Genomic DNA, 19,640 nt, shown 5'->3' with positions numbered 1-19,640 from the left:
TTGTTTCTTAATTGGTACTTGTTAAATTAACTTTTGCATAGAACATTGCCAGTCCACATAAAGTATAGGTACCTAAAAAGTAGCTAAATTAAATCAAGACAAAGTTTACTGACGTCATTTGGAAAGAGTTTCTTGACATTGAATTAAAAAGTTTTAATACCAGGTACAATTTTAACTTTCTATCCTATCAGAATAACATGAAACAGAACTTAACGGTCTCTTAAGAACCATCTGTACGATAATTAATTTAAAAGCATGTTTTAAGTTATCTTTCTTCGTTAAAAGCACGCTCGAAACTTGCAGTGTTAAGGAACCGTGCAGTACTTATTCTAATTATATCTCCCCCGGTTTTCTATTTACCTAACCATTCCCATGTTTACTCGAAAAGGCGCGCGTGGGTTCACCACGACTGCTCACTAAATTAGGGGGCAGACAGAGACAAAGCACGCTTTCGTCTATTAGAACACCATGGGTAAAAGAGAGGGCTGGCATGCAAGTATTGACCAATAAAAAAATCTATTGGGGTTCCTATCCATTACACCGAAGCATCATATGTTTACGTTTGTTATATTAAGTGATCGAACCGCTTTCTATTTTACTTGAGCGAGGAATCTCAAGAATTCTTGGTTGTCTTTGATAGTCGCGTCACGAATCCCAGTTTAAGTACTGGAGAGGTTTAATAGATATCTCCATTTGATGATGTAACTATTAACTGCTTTATACTATCCCGAATTTCTTTATTAAAATAGGAGAAGAAAGCTCGAATATAAAACCCACAGCCACGACTCGTATATAACTTTATCATTTGAAGTCCTCGTAGAGCCCATGACTGGAATATTAGTGGCAATAGCCTAATTTAAATTTACAGCACGAAGCAATAAACATATAAATCGATGGGTTAAGCACGATTCCTAAGTGGCTAGCTAATCCGCTTGTGCTCTTGATTTATTATTATATTGTGTGTGCACCTATCTACATATCTAGATTCCAATACTATCGATACCTATCGCCTTTAATGTAGTACATTTGTAGTTCGGGAATAGGCCGCCCACTATGTCCGGACACGCTGCGCCGACAACTGCCGGATGTAAACACTTTCACGTGCTGCGTCCGCCCTCCTAAAAGATCCCTCCGACTACCGCGCTTCCTCCCGATGCTATATGAAAACAGTTTCCACGATAGCGTGCGAGAAAATGGCCATTTTCACCTTGCGATTTCTATTTCAATCCAATTTTCCCGGCGTAGAGAAACCGATCGCTCCATTTGCGCGGCTCCGGCCCACATCTCTTGCTAGAAAGTATCGTAGAAAGTAAGAACGCGAGCCGAACTCCGCCCAGCCGATGCATCTTACGTGCACTTTTTTCTGCAGTTTTTCCCCGTCCATTGTGCATTCGGAGTCAGCGGATGGACAGCTCGCGGAATGCTGCTTGATTTTCACAATCATTATTAATCGAGATCTTGTTGTCATTCTGTGTAAAATAAAAACTTTATTAATGCTTGTATGATTTCGAACAAGATTAAAGTCTTGCACGCAAGGAAAGTTTTACTTTTAAAATCGATGTCCCCGATTACAACTCACGTGGTCGCTAGGCTTACTTTCGCCACACCCGAATTTGAATTACGTGTGCTATGTGCAGAAACGTTGTGCAATATTTTGGGCAACTTTCACTATTCGCTGACGCGACCAGCCTGCGAAATGGTTGCGTTGTCTGTCGGTCACAGTAGAAAGTTTCGCGTATTGTTTAATCGAATTCTGCCTACGTGCCTCACAGAGTGGCTTACGTTCCCATTATAAAACATGGCGTCGTGTTTTAATGGGTACTTAATTCCGATAGTATTGTGGTTTAAAGAAGTAAGTAAATCGAGCAAAAAGGCGAGTCGCGTGAGAGGAAAAACGAGTTATTATTAGTATATAGTTGGTAGAGAATCGCGAGCTTGCTTCGAGCTCTGATGCTATCATAAATAATGTGGCTGCGCGGTGAGCGAGGCGCGGAGACGGAGAAGCAAGCGGGGGCAGGGGGGGCTTAAGAGTCAAGGCCGCACGCTGCCCCCGGTCGTGGCTCGCGCCCCACTTGCCGCTCGCTTGCACCTCTCGCTCGAGGACCCGACCGTGGCCGAACGCCGCCGACGCGCCACGAACTAGACCTTCCATCCGATGCGCGAGCGCAACACACTGAACAGCTGAGGCATAACATAACACAGTGACTCGGTCATCCGTGCATTCAACTTTTGATTAGCTTTCTTTTTCACGAACACTGATTTGATAAAACATTGTTGTAATCGGGTTACTAGTATACATACAATTACCACGTAAGTTACTTAATTATATGTAACATTTTAATTATTGAATGAATCTGACAATGACGTATCTACAACTTATTTATCTAATTAATTTGTTATTCATATTTCACGTCATCTGCGTGAAGTACCTCCGATGCTATAAATTAAAAGGTAGGAATAGGTACCAATATAAATTAAGTTAGGAATTATAACATTTTTATTTATGAAGTCGCGGCTTCAAATTAGAACATATAGTAGCTCACAGAATCTAATTATCATTCGGATCGGACAGGTTAGCTGGCCCAAACCAGTTGGTCTTGTCTCCTATACTTTCACCGGACGGCCCCTCCTCGATTGCGTCATTGTCCACGAAATATTATTTAACGTTCGCAATCTGTAATCGCTTCTCGAAAGAGGACGACGACCGCTCTTATCTATTATAATATTATTGATGAACAGTAAAAACCTACCAAGTAGCCAACACGATCAGCGCGATTGATCTCTTGACTCTGACCAGTAGATATTGATAGAGTCGTGAAATTCAACCTGACCTCGATAGTTGACAGTGGATCTGATCCGAGATTGTGCAAACGGACGCTTTTTCCTCATATTTTATAAGTTTAAAGATCACCATTCTTCAAAGTGGAAAGATACAGGTATCGTCGATGGTGTATTTGAGGCTTAGTGCGCTGTTTAGAAATTTTTGAATCTCAAGTTTTGTATACTAATACTTTATATCATCCCAAAAGGCAACAAGTGCCTCTTCCTTCAAAATTTTGCCTTAGTACAAAATATTTGAACTCATATTATTATTACAAAATTTCCAAACACCCCACGCAACGATACCTATCGGAAATTAAGAGAAAATACCAGCTGAGCCCTTTCTCAGATTTGCGAATTTTAGGATAATATCTCCGTCACGTTAACAGGGCGGCTCCTAAAATTAGTGCGATAAGGACAACTGCAGCATAGGTGAAAAACCCTGCTTAAAAATCTTAGAAGTCGATGTTTCCAAAACTTTACCAATCATCTCAAAATTTGGATTTTTGCGTTTATTGTTGCCGATTTTGTATGCTAGGCGTTTGGTTTACGGCGCATTTTCTTGGCCGTTTTTAGCGCTGTTTGAAGTGACCTAGTTCTTATAAAAACCAGAATATCAAAAACGCATAACTTACTGACACAGGTATAATAGTAATGTTGAACTGGCCAAAATCCAGACAGGAAAATGTCGAGAACGTTTATATTAAAAACCACCACTAATGTTTTCTCTTAACTCCGACAAAAGCGCGATAGTATTGTGAGCAGGTCAGTGCAGGAGGTAGGCGTAGGCACTAGGTACTCATCACTCAAATAGCGATAAACCCCGCACTTGACCTCTTTATTGAGGTATTTTTATCGATGAACAAACAAGTCTGCCTTCCATTTAAATTATCTAAAGACGTATTCATAAAAAAACTATTCCATTAGCGCTAGAATAGTATTTAATGTCTGAGCAAAGAACAAACTTAATATGACTGGAGTGTCTAGCAATCAGTGTTCGTCGGCTGTGGGAGTGAATGTTATGAGATCGTTATGAAGAACCGTGACAGCCGTGGCCTCGAGCTCGGATCCCACGTGGAACTAGTTTTTTGGCGGCGGCCATTTCTGGCCGTTGCGCAACCAGGTACGGCAACCGGCCACCGACCCGAGACGTCTAATGGACACAATAAAAAAGCAAATAACACTAATGGGACAACAGGCTTAAATTGACCCCTCCCTCTTAGATGTGCTTATTGTCCCGTCGGGTGTTTGATCATCTCCGTTTTTCCTTTTGTTTACGTTACGAAATTACATGGGACACCCACGCTGCTTTCAAGACATTTTTTATGCTTTCCCTTTTTAAGTTTCCTCGTTTTGTTTTTGATCGGTAACCGAATCTTATTTAGGGAGTAGGTGGCCATTTGGCCAAGGCTTAAGAATCTCGTTATATTGCGTCTGCGTACTTTATAAGGAGTTCCGACTGCTGAGTGACAATTGCCATTACGTTTCCATCACCCGACTCTTCTCTGTCTTGAATACATAAATGGTCGTACTCCCTTATTGCTATGCGTAGCATGGTCCTAGCCAGCTTTTGTTTGGACAGGAAACGCTCACACGACTGCCGAAAATCACTTGCGCGCAATTCGCTTCACAAACATCTTCGGCGAAAGAACATCGCCCCGCATGTAAAAATGAAAAATAAACGATCTTCACTCGCCCGCCGACTCGACAAATGGTTCATGAAATGTATGCAAATTTTATAGCGTCCGATTTTAGATGCCGCTGGGCCACCGGACTCGTTCGAATCTTTCTGCGCAGTTGCAGCGTAAACAACATTAACATTCCTCTACAAATTGTTGCAGGTCGCGAGGAGTTGTCGCCAGCGTCCAGTATAAACGGGTGCAGTACAGATGGGGAGGCGCGACGGCAGAAAAAGGGCCCGGCGCCGCGGCAGCAGGAAGAACTTTGCTTGGTTTGCGGAGATAGAGCCTCCGGATACCACTACAATGCGCTCACGTGTGAAGGATGTAAAGGTAAGACAAAATGCGTACGTAACCTAAAATGGCACGCAAAGTATCCTTACGTAGGTGTGACCTTCATTACTGCCCCTGTTGCTAGCTAGACGTCCTTGCCCTGGTCGCCCACGAGCGTGCCAATTCAGTGCTGAATTGGCGCATTATGTCGAGGTGGATGCGAGTGCATATTGTATTCATATAGCCGAGACGAGACGTCACAATGGCTGTCTGCAGCACGTCTACCTCCTGATTCACTGACGCTATCTATCGTCCATCGGCGCCAGCGTACAACCAACCCTCGACGATTTCATCTGATATAAACAAGCGATGAAGCAACTACACCTTAAATATGACTAGCATTACTAAGTAATTACTTCCAATCGACACTATTAAGAACTATTTCGATCGTAAAATTCAATATAGGCAGACATAAAGCACCTAACCGTGTTCGAAACCGAATCAAATTGGTATGAAAATCACTTTGTAGTCTCAATATTGCACGTAGCAATAAGATTGCTTCCAAAAGCAGAGCCGGCCGCCTGTCAATGAACCTTGCCTTTCAGTCAACCTTGCGTACTTGTGTCTAAGCACCAATACATTATCTTATCGCAAACACAATGGGTACGTTAGCAAAAATAGCTGTCATGTTATATCATATCATTAATTTCACCGTTAAGTTTGACAGAGAATAAAACAACATATCAGTTTTTACATGTTGTGTCAATAGTCAAGCTTTGGATATGACGTGGTTGAAACTGCGCACCATTAGACTTTTTAAATATATGAAAAAAAAGTAAAAAAAAAAACAAATCCAATTCTTCTGCAAAAAAGCCACGTGGAATGTCCGATTTTACAATAAATCTTTGAGTTATTGTAAAATGGGTTCCGAAATTGTATATTTCTGAGATTCACTAGAGACTGAAACCATACAGATATGTATGTATACAGTATATTATTACGTAAATAAGGTAAATGTATATTAACGCCTATGGCCATAGTTAGCAACCCGAGATAAAATAATTCAATCCACCTTAGAATCTGTAATAGAAACAATTACCTATGACTAGTTTTCACCATATACCCCTTTTTATTACACCAAGAAAATGACGATACATTTCCAATGTTCCAGGTTTCTTCAGGCGGAGTGTCACCAAAAACGCTGTATACATTTGCAAATTCGGTCACTCGTGTGAAATGGACATGTATATGCGACGGAAATGCCAAGAATGTCGTCTAAAGAAATGCCTAGGCGTCGGCATGAGGCCCGAGTGCGTGGTGCCCGAGAACCAGTGCGCGATAAAACGGAAAGAGAAGAAAGCTCAGAGGGAGAAGGATAAACTGCCGGTCAGCACGACGACGGTTGACGACCACATGCCGCCCATCATGCAGTGCGATCCCCCGCCGCCGGAGGCAGCTAGAATTGTAAGTATCTCCTATCTTTATTATTAACAGACATGTCTTAGTAGAACGCTAGAACTTATAAGTAGAGGAATTTTCTAGAAAGCGTAATCCACAAACAATGATGGATGACGCTTTCTGTGTGTACAAAAAAAAATTAGATATCAAAATCTGTTTAAAAGCAACCGAAAGCGTTTAGAAAACAACTAACGGCTCTAGCTCTCATGACATCATGACATGAAATCACATAGTCACTGGGAAATTGACACGTTTACCGAAGACAACTCTGGAAAACGATATCTCTTAAAAATAAAACATACACCAATCGAATCGTTTTCCTAATGTAAATTTCATATTAATCTTTAAAAACGTTTTCATGAGCATCTACAACTACAAACACAACTCATACAATAATATGTATTAGATAGGATACAAAATGCGATTCATACATCTGTTTAGATATAACTCTGTGATTAAACACAAAGCGGTCACTTAAACCGCACTGGAGATTAACTGATCTACAACCCTGATAAATCAACACAAGTCGGGTCGTACGCACCGAAATGGAAGATCAGATTTCATTTTCTGAGATCATGTTGCCGCCTGAATATAAAACGAGGATATCATCTTTATATTCATATTGAAATAATTTATATTCTGTTTTTTGCTGACGGTATTTTAGACATTTTTTAAATACGATTTGGAATGCAAATTGCATGTGGAAGCTACGTTAAACTTCAATTATTGATTTATATGTTAACATACATTTCAACAAATACGAGGGCTGTACTGAAAATTTTTAGTTAAACAAAAACTATAAGGAATATAATAAAACTTTATTTACAACTTTTCAAAGTATTCCCCTGCTACATTAATGCACTTATGCATTCGGCTGAACCAGCTTTCAAAACAGGAAAAAAACTGTTCTTGCGGAAGGTCAAAAAAAAGTCGCCTAAATTCGTCCACTGCTTCATCCGCCGTCGAAAATCGTCGTCCACGTAATAATTTTTTTTAAGGTGGGGAACAGAAAAAAATCACACGGAGCCAGGTCAGGACTGTACGGAGGGTGTGGTAGTAGTTGCACACCTGATTTGCTCAAAAAGTCCATGGTTCTGGAAGCCGTGTGAGCCGGAGCATTATCTTGATGAAAAATGATGCCCCGAGTTCCAGTACTTGGACGACTGACGTTCAGCTCTTGGAAGGCCTGTGGCAAGCAAACTTCACTGTACCATTGGCTGGTAACTGTTTTGCGATCTTCAAGTGGAATTACGGCTACAGGTCCACTGCGTCGAAAAAAAAACAGCAACCATTTTTTTGTTGACGCTTCGGCCGCGAACTACTTTAGTAGGTAAATCATCTTCTTCAAAGACCCATTGTGTTGATTGCTGTTTTGTAAATGGGTCGTAACTATATATCCAAGATTCGTCAGATGTCACAATGTAGGTCACTTGTTGAGAATCGCCATTATCGAATTTCTTCAACATATATTTGCACCAATCGACACGACTATCTTTTTGCTCTTGTGTGAGAAAATGTGGTATCCACCGAGACGAAACCTTCCGAACTTGAAGGTGGTCATGCAAAATGGTAGAAACTGCCCGGGATCCAATCTTCAGTTCGTCCTGAATCTCTCGGTGGGTAATGTTTCGAGATTCCTTTATTAACCACTCCGCCTTGATAACATTTTCTGGAGTAACTGCCGTTGGCGGTCGCCCCGGTCGAGGCTCATCTTTGATGTCGCTCCGCCCACGCTTAAATTCACGGAACCAGTAACTGATAGTGGCAAGAGATGTCGATAATGTCCCAAAAACACTAGTTAAATTTTCATGAGAATCCTTGTATGTTAGCCCTCGTTTATAATCATAATATATCATAGCACGAAATGCTTCCCGCGTTAGCTCCATTTTTGCGAACAAAAAGTGACAGACATGTTTTTTTCTGAAATTCATAAAAAAATTACTGATTGTCACTGGCCAGTGACATTTATACCAAAAAGTTTGTAATGAAATTTGCCTTTAAGCTACAGTAAAATTAAATAAATACAGTTAATAGTACGCCGTTGACTAACTATTAACGGAACAACCCTCGTACTTATGTACGAGTATGTTGATCCTACATTTGACTTTGACTTCAGAGTTTCTTTTTATTATTGGTAAAATAGCACTTAGTTGTATTACTTTACCAATTATAATGCGGGCTGTTCACACTTTACAAAATACATATTATATCAAAGAAAATCTATTTGTACTATGTGATGTGGTAGTTACTGAATAATAAATCTGGGCGAATCGCGTACATATTTGCAAGCGGTATAGTTCCCATATCTAATCGATTAATTATAACTTGAAATTTTACATATGATGAACACACGGCTTACAGAAAAACCTGATTCTCTATTGCCCAGTATATTTCCTTTAGAGGATCGGACTTTATTCCACAAACCACATGGACACATTTAAAAATCTTTGCACGTTTAAAAACCTTTTTTTAAATAAATAAATAAATAAAATAATAAATATATTAATTATCAATGTAAGCTCAATGTGGAGAAGACCGGCATATAACATTTTTGGTTGGGAGGACCGGACCGTGGTGGGGCAAAAATTCCCGTATTTGTATACGTACCTACTTCGCTCAGATTAGGCACGGTCAGAAATAAAGAGCTTCGCTCCTTCTGCTCTACCGACCTTCTGTAAGTGGAGCGTGTACAAACGCAAGGGTTAGAAACGAAGATAGCTTGTAGACGGTCTTACCTGATAAAGTCCTATCCACATTAACCTCAGTATTAATCAAAATTCCAAAGAATTGGTTGGAAAGGTTGATTATATGTGACCGCGGCCGGGAAAACGTCTCACTTTGTCGCTTGCCAAAAGGACGTCTTAACAGGTTATTCGTATAAAGATACAACAAGTCTCGTCCTTGTGGCAAGCGACAAAGTGGGAAGTTTGGCCGGCTGCGGTCACATATATATTCTGACTAACCGCCACTGAAACATTAAGTTGCCTAGACTATAAAAGGAATTATAATTTAGAGATTTTTTTTTAAGAATAGCACCGTTTCCATCAGAAGCGCTAACCAACCAAATGTTTCCTACGTGAAGCTGGAATGTTTGCAGCACGAAGTGGTCCCGCGGTTCCTGTCCGACAAGCTCCTGGAGCAGAACCGGCTCAAGAACATCCCGCCGCTCACCCCCAACCAGCAGTTCCTCATCGCCAGGCTCGTGTGGTACCAGGACGGGTATGAGCAGCCTTCTGAAGAGGATCTCAAGAGGGTTACACAGGTACGGAACATCTTTAGTAGATACGGTGCGAATCTATATGTTAGTCTCAAGAGAGTCACATGTTCCGATCCATATGTTTATGATAATGATTGAATCAAGCTCATTCTGCATCTGCTCAGGTCCAGAATTGACACTATTGACAGCTGGCCGATCTTGTCCATAACCGTTTCATAATAAGAAATTAAAATCCGAATCGGACTTCAGACTAAATAAAATCGCCTACATTAAAATGTCTATTAAACAAAAATAAAAAAAAAGATTTTAATTATGTTTTTAGGTTCAGGTTGTGTACGCCAATCATATATGCCACAAAAATAAATAATCACGAAAACACTCAAGTAATATTATCTATTAATAGCTTGCCCAAATTAAAGGATCACGATAATTTTGTTAGACTATATTTGTGACTTACTCAAGCAAAAGGTGCCACATTGTCGCTTACCGTAAAATTGCTTGTATATTTATACGAATATCTTGTTAGCATCCGTATAGCAAGCGACAATGTGACCTTTTGCTTGAGAACGCCACAATTGTGGACGCAGTTATTTAAGATTCTTAGAACATAATATTTCCTTCGCCTTCGATTTCCGGACGCCTATTAGTACACAAAGCGTAATTAATATCCGCAGATGTTGAATTTTCGGAATAATCTGTTTAAGCATCCTCAAAGAAAGATGATAATAACTTGTAGTTGGCAGCTACCAAATCACTTGAAGATAATTGAGAAAATTTTAGCAATTAGGCAACTACCTAAAATAATTCGCATCGGCATAGTTTGGTATATGTTACAAAGATACTCGTACATGAGTTATACAGATTGATGGTAGACATAGAGAAGATCGCTCTCATAAAATTTGGTGGCCCTCAATAAAATTGTCGGCGCCGTAAGTTGACTCAGTAATATAGACAATTTTCGGCGTCACCGACGTCGGGTAAGCTCCTAGTACCGCAAATAAAGATGGTTTAAGCTGAATGTTTATTATCCTCATTTTCGAAGCATTCAGTCCTGAATGAATTCGTTATTAACGTTATGAGTACAGTCGACATGTTTACATTTTTCGCATTATTATAAAGGAGTAATGTGCAAAAGTGTAAATATTTTTAGACATCGTACCATCGCCTACTCTGTTAACTGACAGTTCGTAAACCTTATTACAAAAGGCATAAGGTCTACCGATGTACATTGAATAGTGTTGCTGTTTGTCCATTAAAATGTCTAGAGAATAATTGAAATTAAAATTTGTTGACAGACGTGGCAGCAAGCAGACGACGAGGACGAGGAGACCGACACGCCGTTCCGGCAGATCACGGAGATGACGATTCTCACCGTTCAGCTCATCGTGGAGTTCGCCAAGGGCCTCCCGGGCTTCGCCAAGATCTCGCAGCCTGATCAAATTACGCTGCTAAAGGTAAGTGTTAAACTGTGAACTTTGTGATTTTTTTTCTTGGCAAAATATCTGTGACGAATTATTTTCATCGGTTTTGTAAGAATTAGTGGTTAAGGTGAATGTAATGTTAGCCAAAAGTGTACTTTGTTGAACCGTTGATAAATATAAATGTTTTCACTTTAACATCTTTCTGTGCTGAAATCTTTTGTACCAGGGGTTTAGTATAATGCTCAAATGCATCAAGTAACAATGAAATGATTTCAAGGCTGCTTAAAAACACTAGTTATACATCCTTACATTTTTGAGGAAATTAAATGTCATACTTTCAACACGATAGCTACTAATGGTATAACTTTTATTCTTAACTTTCCTGATTTATTTTTGGCACATTATGGGACTACTTTCTGTTTTGTGATTTTTTTAGTCTCCAGCACACACACACGACACACACACGATAGCTTATTTATAAACTGATATACGTTTAAACTGCTGTTTTGAGATGTCTTTTAATTTCATGCAAATCTGTTACAGATATGATGAAATATACTTGATGGGATGAGTTGCTTTTGGCCACGTAGGTTCGTAATCGGCAGACTGCCTCTATACACGCACAACTAACCTACGTTACGCTACAAACCCTGACGTAATGCGCAAGGGCAAGGCTCCCTTAGAAGATCCAACTAGTAATTAAAGATGTACCAAGCCAATTAACTACCTTGAACTGCGAGCGTGTCTTATGAATTGCTTCTGGATTTTACAGACTTGCGTACATCATGACGCGATTTCAAAGGTGAATTCTAACCATTTAACTGCCACAAAAGCGTGTACACGTGTCTTACAAGTAACAATCATAAAAGACCGACCACACGAAAGCTTGACGCAGCGGATAAGCACGCAATGACGCGTTCGTACGTGGGGTTTCTTTCATACATTGTACTGTGTAAGCGTCGCTTCATCTTCTATTCAAACTAGTGTGAATGATCTCAAAACGTATTAAATAGGTAGTGCCTGTATATATAGGGCAATTAGGCGGGTCATGTTAGAAGTGACCATATTAGAGGTAAATGACGCGTATTCTGCGTAGTTTCTATCATACATTTTACTGTGTAAGCGTGCCTTAATCGGGTTTAAACCAGTGTGGCTGTATTTGTAGGGCAATTAGGTGAGTCATATTGAGAGACCGATCAGCTGTAGTATGTAAAATTAATGTTAAAACCACTTTTCCTCAGGCCTGTTCAAGCGAGGTGATGATGCTCCGAGTGGCGCGGCGATACGACGCGGCCACCGACAGCGTGCTGTTCGCGAACAACCAGGCGTACACCCGCGACAACTACCGCAAGGCCGGCATGGCCTACGTCATCGAGGACCTGCTGCACTTCTGCCGGTGCATGTACTCCATGCAGATGGACAACGTGCACTACGCATTGCTTACGGCGGTCGTCATCTTCTCAGGTACTAGACTTGGAAGTTGGAAGCAAAATATGTAGACTAACCACAGAAAGGCTGGCATTTTGCGTTACGCGCTTCTCACGACGGTCGCTATCTTTTAAAGTAGAGCAGAGTTGAAAATAAAACTTGTAGTCTACTCGGACTAAGATTCGTAACAAATCCATAAACTGTTGACTACTTTTTTCATGTCTATAATAATTCAGCTAGCCGTAGGTTTACTTAACCGATATTTAGACTAAGCCATATCTCGTTTGTTCCAGACCGGCCCGGGCTGGAGCAGCCGCAGCTGGTGGAGGAGATCCAGCGGTACTACCTGAACACGCTGCGCATGTACATCCTCAACCAGACCGGCGGCTCCCCGCGCACGTCCGTCGTGTACGGCAAGATCCTCTCCATCCTCTCCGAGCTGCGCACCCTCGGCACGCAGAACTCCAACATGTGCATCTCGCTGAAGCTCAAGAACAGGAAGCTGCCGCCGTTCCTCGAGGAGATCTGGGACGTGGCGGACGTGTCCACGACGCAGGCGGCGCCCGTCCTGGAGTCCTCGGCGACGCTCTAGCAACCCTCGCCACGCTCGCCGGCCGGCCGCGGCCTGCTGTAGCCTGCCTGTAGCCTGCTGCCTGCTGCCTGCCTGCAGCCTGCTGCCCGGCGAACACTCGGAGAGAACGCTCATAGACTGGCTAGTTTTAGTGAAGTGACACGGACACTAAGTCGGACGTGATGATTGTATTTATAAGGATTGTGCAAATTTTAACACTTAAGAAGGGCGCGCGCGCCCCATTTCGTACGTATTCGGTGACCGACGACGAAAATGTGCGGGAGATTAGTGAATATATGTGTTGTTGAACGTTTGGAGAATATATATTTAGTGTTGATCGTTGGGCGGCGGAGTCGTTCCGAGCCCGGGCGAGTCGGTCACTCGGATACGACTGTATGATAAGACTTCGTCAATAAGTACACCTCCTAAAATAATCATACGTACATACACTACGAGAGTTTATAGAGAAAAAAAGTAATATATGAAGAATGTTTCTATTGGATGAAAAGATGAATAATTATGTTTATTTACCAAAATTAACGATGCGTTGGTTTACCTTTTCGATCGATATATATCTCGACGGGCCCACGGCCTGTTTGTACATAGTATACGTCTGACGCGTTATCGTGTCCGGTTTCGTTCCGATTCGAGTTCCGTTGTCCTGTCCCGCGTCCCTTAACACGAGTAATTATAATTTATTGCTGTGATTACATTTATAACATGTTAAACTTACTTAGGCGAAAATAAGTGTGTCTTATTACATATAAAAATTCTACTGCCGTCGGTTGCTTTCTTAAAAGCATTAAGAGTCTCTCGTCTCTCTGTTTAGGTACTTTTGTAATAAATAACGATATACACTCGATTCATGTTCGCAGCGAGCACCGAGCTGCGAAGCTAGTCGCTTCCTACGGAGCCTAGACCACAGTACAACGTTCTCACGCGAAACACCTCAATAATTAGGGATAAATCATCATTATTATGTAGTATTTTCACTGCGATAAGCATTTTACAATTATTTTGCTTAAGAAAAATCTGTAGTGCCTAATACGAAATAATGTGTCGTATTTATTTTAAATTTAGAATTTTAGAGGCAGGTTTGGCTATCGATTCCCAGTTTCCTTTATTTTTTTGTTATGTATACTTAAACAAATAGATTTATGTTCTACTTATTAGTTGACACATGGCGTTGCGTGCATGTTTAAAGGCAGCTGTTATGTAGGTTCGAAATTGTATAGAAATCATAGAATGGTAGCGCCTGTAAATGTTCTCCAAAATAAATTATTACGTTCGCTTAGCTACGTTCCTTAAAAACTAACATTAAAAAGTACAAAATGGCAGCTTATTTAACATGTATTCGTTAGTTTGAAAATAAATGAACTTTTGGCCGAGCTTACTCTATGGGAACAATATAAGGTAGACGAGTTATGTCGCCATGCACGCAGCGACACGTGAAGTACCTAAATAACCAAACCTGCCTCTAACTAATGCAACATCTGTACGGTCACCACTTCACCGAAGCATGTTCTAAGAACTCGATGAACAAGATACTGCCCGTATTCTAGCTACATCCAAAAGAAATGCCTTATTTTGCGGTACCTGTATTGCGTACCTACATTGTTGATGAATGAAATCATAGTATATAGAGAATAAAAAAGTAATAGATCTCAATTACCGATAAGCGTTGTTCATACTGTAGGCATTTTCTCGTCGTTTTCTGGGCATTCTTATTTTTATCAGAGAGGCAAGCATGGTCGCTTTTGTTTCCCTCATAAAGTAACCGTCCCTTACTAACGATGCAAGTATGAGTAGGACGAATGCTTTAAGTCGGACATGACTGCGATCATGCTATAATAATCGTTTAGTGCAGGTTTTTGGTAGCTGAATGTAGGTATACATGTTCTTTGAATACAGTGTCCGTTTCTTAACATGTTTGAAAGTGTTAGTATAGTTCGATTTCATTCAGTGTTCACTTAACATTCATATCATCGTCGAACACCAAACAACATATAACGAGTACATAATGCGTTATAATAATGTTAGTGTGTCTAGGTGCGTGTTGATTGTCTTCTTTACTAATGAGTATGCCACTGTGTCGTAAGTCTACATTACACGTATGCCTGGGATTTTGGAAAAGCATTTCTAATATACGTATGATATGAAGTTGCATGTCGATCGGGCTTGCACCGCGGGCCATGCGCTAGTCGCTTCCATTCGATTTCTGTTCTAGAAGTAGGCGATTCCTAATACAAACGAAGCACAAATGTTTATTGGAGTTACTTAGGCGTCTGTAAGGCGTGATTGATAACGAACACACTGCCATTATAATCGTATGTTGTATGCGTGAGATCATTAGCAGGTTTTCTATTTGATTTTCAGTTGTTGTGAAATGTTATATAAAAGACAGTCTAACTTTACGCTATACGATGCCTTATGAAGGCGCGGGCGGGTCGCCGCACCTCCAGTCTACGTGTAGCTTGAGAGTGCCTCGAAAATCTGATATCAAAGTTCCTTATCTGCCTCTCTATCGCTAGAATTTGCAATAGTGATAGAGAGGCAAATAACGAAACTTATATTTTCGCGGTAGGCCCTCTGAGGTCAAGCGACGCCTCGCCCGCGAGCTCGAGTTTGTGACAAATATAACTGCCATTCGTTAAGTAATAGTTATACATACATGGTTCGATTCGTCGCGTAGTCACCTAACTGATAGCTTCGTAGTTTTCGGCTTCGTCGGTGCACAGCCGGTCGTATTTGATACATATTATTCAATTTCTAAATTGTAATAGATTTATTAAGTATGTAATAATGTTACATGAAAAGTAATAAGTAATGAGATACCCTAATATAATTTGTGTCTTAGCTGGTAAAAATATTAGTATGAAAATAAGTTTGTATCGCTTATTGGGATAATAATGTAAAAGTGAGACGAAACAAGCATGGAGGCAAGTTAAGCGACCAAGTCGCGGGGAGTACCTATAGAGAAGTAAACGCGCATGTGACACCTATAGAGTTGCAAGCGCCCATAGACGATGTCCGCCTACCATCAGGGGGACCGTATACGTACGTATAAAGTGCAGGGGCAGGTTGGGAGACGAGGACGATAAGACTGGGCGAGGGAGCAGGATGGATTAATCAACCTGTTGTACTTCATTGCCTTTCTGAATCTATTTTATTTGACAGTAATAAGTATGTATGAGTAGGTATCAGTGACCAAGCGTGGCACATCCAGTCTATTACAAAGTGAGGACTATAATGTTGGGGAGTCTACGTCGTTTCCATTGAAATGTTGTACATAGGTACCTTTAGATTCTATCGTCATATGTTTGACATATGTTTAATTTTATTCATCTAAGAAAGTACAGATGGCTGTTGTTATTTTTATATAATTTGGGTAGAAGTATATTTTTTGTAAATGACCTCTGTATTTATCTTTTGTAAGCTTTGTAAGCCATAGGGACTTAGATAAGTGAACGAGCTACGAACATTGTGATTGCAAATTTTTTTAATTTGTATTTTACGGCGATATTTTTGTTCTACGTGAATAATTATAACTTTCAATTTGACGGATTTTTTCTTAATAATTTTTGTTACTTCAGAGTGCAATATGTACAAATATTTACATATTAAATATAATGTACAGTCAATTTTTAGTTTTAATGTGTAAACGCAATATCGCTGAGCATTCTTGAATGCCACGGGCCGCATAATAAACTATCACAAGTGGGTGCGACGTGCAACTCTCACTGTTGTGTTTGTCTAATACTTAAGTGATTAATTTTATATAGATGGACTAGGTGATCTTTGTATTTAAATTTGCTAATTTTTGGTAGCAGATTAGATTTGTTTACTTGTATAAGATGAATAATGTACATTTTGAATTGATTTTAAAGTGATTTAGTTGTTATTTAGTAACGAATTGTCTTATTAGGTGTAACTGGCAGCCTCGTGGACGGGCTCGAGTCCACTGATACCAGTGTGATTGTGCAATGTCGTTTAGAACAATTGGGTACTAACAGCAACACACTTGGCCGACCGTTAGTAGACCTTACCTCTGCATTAAGATTTAAGAATGGTCAGTTGACTGTGTCGACGGTGGTACCTCGGCCGGTAGCGGGCTGGCCGAGTAACAACCCGGCCTCCCTGACTGAAGCGCGTCCTCAAGCGACCGCGCCCGCTCGCCGCAGCTAAGGCCACTCTTCAACACACTTCTAGTGCCACGTCGAACGATATGTGAAGGCTGATAGTAAACGATAAGGGCCCATTCCGTGTTCATCGAAACACAATTTCGTATTTTATTTCGTATCTTACTGTCCGCAATAATTACTCTTTTCCTCGTTATTACTTCGCCTTAGTAATTGTTTACCCTCTGTTTTGTATGATTTAACTGAAGTGGTGGAGCGAATTAGATATAGGGAACAGACATGACGATATGTTAAATTTTAGAGAGTCAACTTTTATAAAAGATAATAACTACAAAACAAACCAAGAAAAGGTGTGTACAAAATGAGGAAATTTGTATGAAACATTGTTATGCGAATAAACTTACACCTCAAGATAAATATATTAAAAATTATAAAAAATATTCTTGCCTTTTATTTATTTACTCCTTTACATAATTATAAAAATCTAGTCGAATAAAACCAGTTTAAGTCTTTTTTTTTAAACATCTGCCTTATCTTAGTCATTAATAACGTACCGAACAATAATTGTTTATTACATTTCTTAAATGTCAGCATCTATTAGCGTCGTTATACACATCACACACATGGCGCTCTTGTGAGAACTAAATAATTGGAGTAATTACGTACACATTAAACAATTTAATAAAAAAAAAAGCGGCCAAGTGCGAGTCGGACTCGCCCATGAAGGGTTCCGTACCATTTATGACGTATTAAAAAAAAACTACTTACTAGATCTGGTTCAAACCAATTTTCGGTGGAAGTTTGCATGGTAATGTATATCATATATTTTTTTGGATTTTTCATTCTGTTATTTTAGAAGTTACGGGGGGGGGGGGGGGCACACATTTTTTCACTTTGGAAGTGTCTTGCGCAAACTATTCAGTTTAGAAAAAAATGATATTAGAAACTTAAATATCATTTTTGAAGACCTATCCCTAGATACCCCACACGTATGGGATTGATGAAAAAAATTTTTTTTTTAATTTTTTATGTCGTATTAAGAAAAAACTACTTACTAGATCTGGTTCGAACCAATTTTCGGTGGAAGTTGCCATGCGGCAATGTATATCATATATTTTTTTTAGATTTTTCATTCTGTTATTTTAGAAGTTACGGGGGGGGGGGGGGACACACACTTTTTACCACTTTGGAAGTGTCTCTCGCGCAAACTATTCAGTTTAGAAAAAAATGATATTAGAAATCTCAATATCATTTTTAAAGACCTATCCATAGATACCCCACACGTATGGGTTTGATGAAAAAAGATTTTTTGAGTTTCAGTTCTAAGTATGGGGAACCCCCAAAATTTATTGTTTTTTTTCTAATTTTGTGTAAACATCATAATGCGGTTCATAGAATACATCTACTTACCAAGTTTGAACAGTATAGCTTTTATAGTTTCGGAAAAATGTGGCTGTGACAGAATCGGACAGACAGACGGACATGACGAATCTATAAGGGTTCCGTTTTTTGCCATTTGGCTACGGAACCCTAAAAAACGAATAGGTAAGGTTTTAAATTACTACAGCAGGCGTCCATTTAACGATTTTTTTTACTTGTAGCAAAGTAAAAAAAAAGTATGTTTCTTTTATAAAGTAGGTACCTATTCTATGTCGTGGCCAGATCGTACATTTTTATAATTTAATGAATAGCTTTTTAGAATTGGTCACTTCACGATTTGTCATGTTAGGTTAGACTTTTTCATGATGTGGCCAACCGATAAGTTCATGAATTGATCGCCACATCATGAAATGATCAATTCTACAGCAATTGGACATACGTACAGTCACGTCTAAAAATATCGATACGAACAAAGACCCAAACATTTTTATTTTATTGCCCATATTTTTGGGTATATACATATTTGGTACAGAATGCATTTTAGCATTTGTATATTTTTCTTTGTTTTTGCAATAACGTTTAAAATTTTAAATAAATATTTTTTTGGCATATATATATTTACTTATGCAGTATGTCTCCCACCATGGATGGAGCTTTAAATTCAGGTCTCAATGCTACTCGCTAAATCGAGCCACTTTTACTATGGAACCAACCCCATAGCCATAGCGATTATTTTTTGCTATTAAATAGAAAACATCTGATGGATGAAAAATCCAAATTTTTATCGCGATTTCGGGATTGGTCCCATAATAAAATTAGCTCAGTGTAGCGACTAGAATCGCGACTTGCATTTAGAGCCCCATGACAGGAGACACTCTGTATATCGATATGCCAAAGATATATTCGACTTTGAATGTAAGTGAAGAGAAATATATCGACAGCGTGCTACAAAACAGAATGACAACGACAGTACCTACACGCATAGCACATCTTGCTGCAATTCGCGCGACTTACTACGTCAAGCACGATTTAACACAAGTTGTCGCTACAAGACGTGCAGGAGTGGCCACAATAAAATCGAGTCAACCCAACGTAACTCGGCACCGATTTGGCAAGTGACAGAGTGGGGAGTGGCACCATAAATGTCAAATATATACGTTTATAGTACCACACTGACGCTCCAACATCGTTGCAGAGTTAGTTTTGACGGATTCTATTAAATTCCATGGGTATTTATGCAATAATGGATGATCC

At 39.8% G+C, this 19,640-nt stretch overlaps 1 protein-coding gene across 3 annotated transcripts in view; it reads left to right on the top strand.

Annotated features, from left to right (window-relative positions):
- The window catches only part of LOC133521460 (ecdysone receptor), a 378,815-nt gene extending 361,369 nt beyond the window's left edge, over positions 1-17,446 (top strand). For 2 of the 3 annotated variants that reach the window (XM_061856429.1, XM_061856430.1), the window contains 6 exons: positions 4,662-4,832; positions 5,944-6,236; positions 9,313-9,492; positions 10,743-10,901; positions 12,110-12,332; positions 12,590-17,446. In XM_061856429.1, coding sequence (XP_061712413.1) covers positions 4,662-4,832; positions 5,944-6,236; positions 9,313-9,492; positions 10,743-10,901; positions 12,110-12,332; positions 12,590-12,888 — 1,325 coding nt within the window. In that variant the 3' untranslated portion in view covers positions 12,889-17,446. The remainder of the gene's footprint in view (positions 1-4,661; positions 4,833-5,943; positions 6,237-9,312; positions 9,493-10,742; positions 10,902-12,109; positions 12,333-12,589) is intronic. The other variant, XM_061856428.1, reaches the window with a different exon arrangement.
- The last annotated feature ends 2,194 nt before the right edge of the window (positions 17,447-19,640 follow it).

This window comes from Cydia pomonella, chromosome 9 (assembly GCF_033807575.1).
Source record: "Cydia pomonella isolate Wapato2018A chromosome 9, ilCydPomo1, whole genome shotgun sequence".
NCBI classification, from domain to species: domain Eukaryota; kingdom Metazoa; phylum Arthropoda; class Insecta; order Lepidoptera; family Tortricidae; genus Cydia; species Cydia pomonella.
The sequence above is the reverse complement of the archived record's forward strand: the minus strand, read 5'-3'. Positions and strand labels throughout refer to the sequence as shown.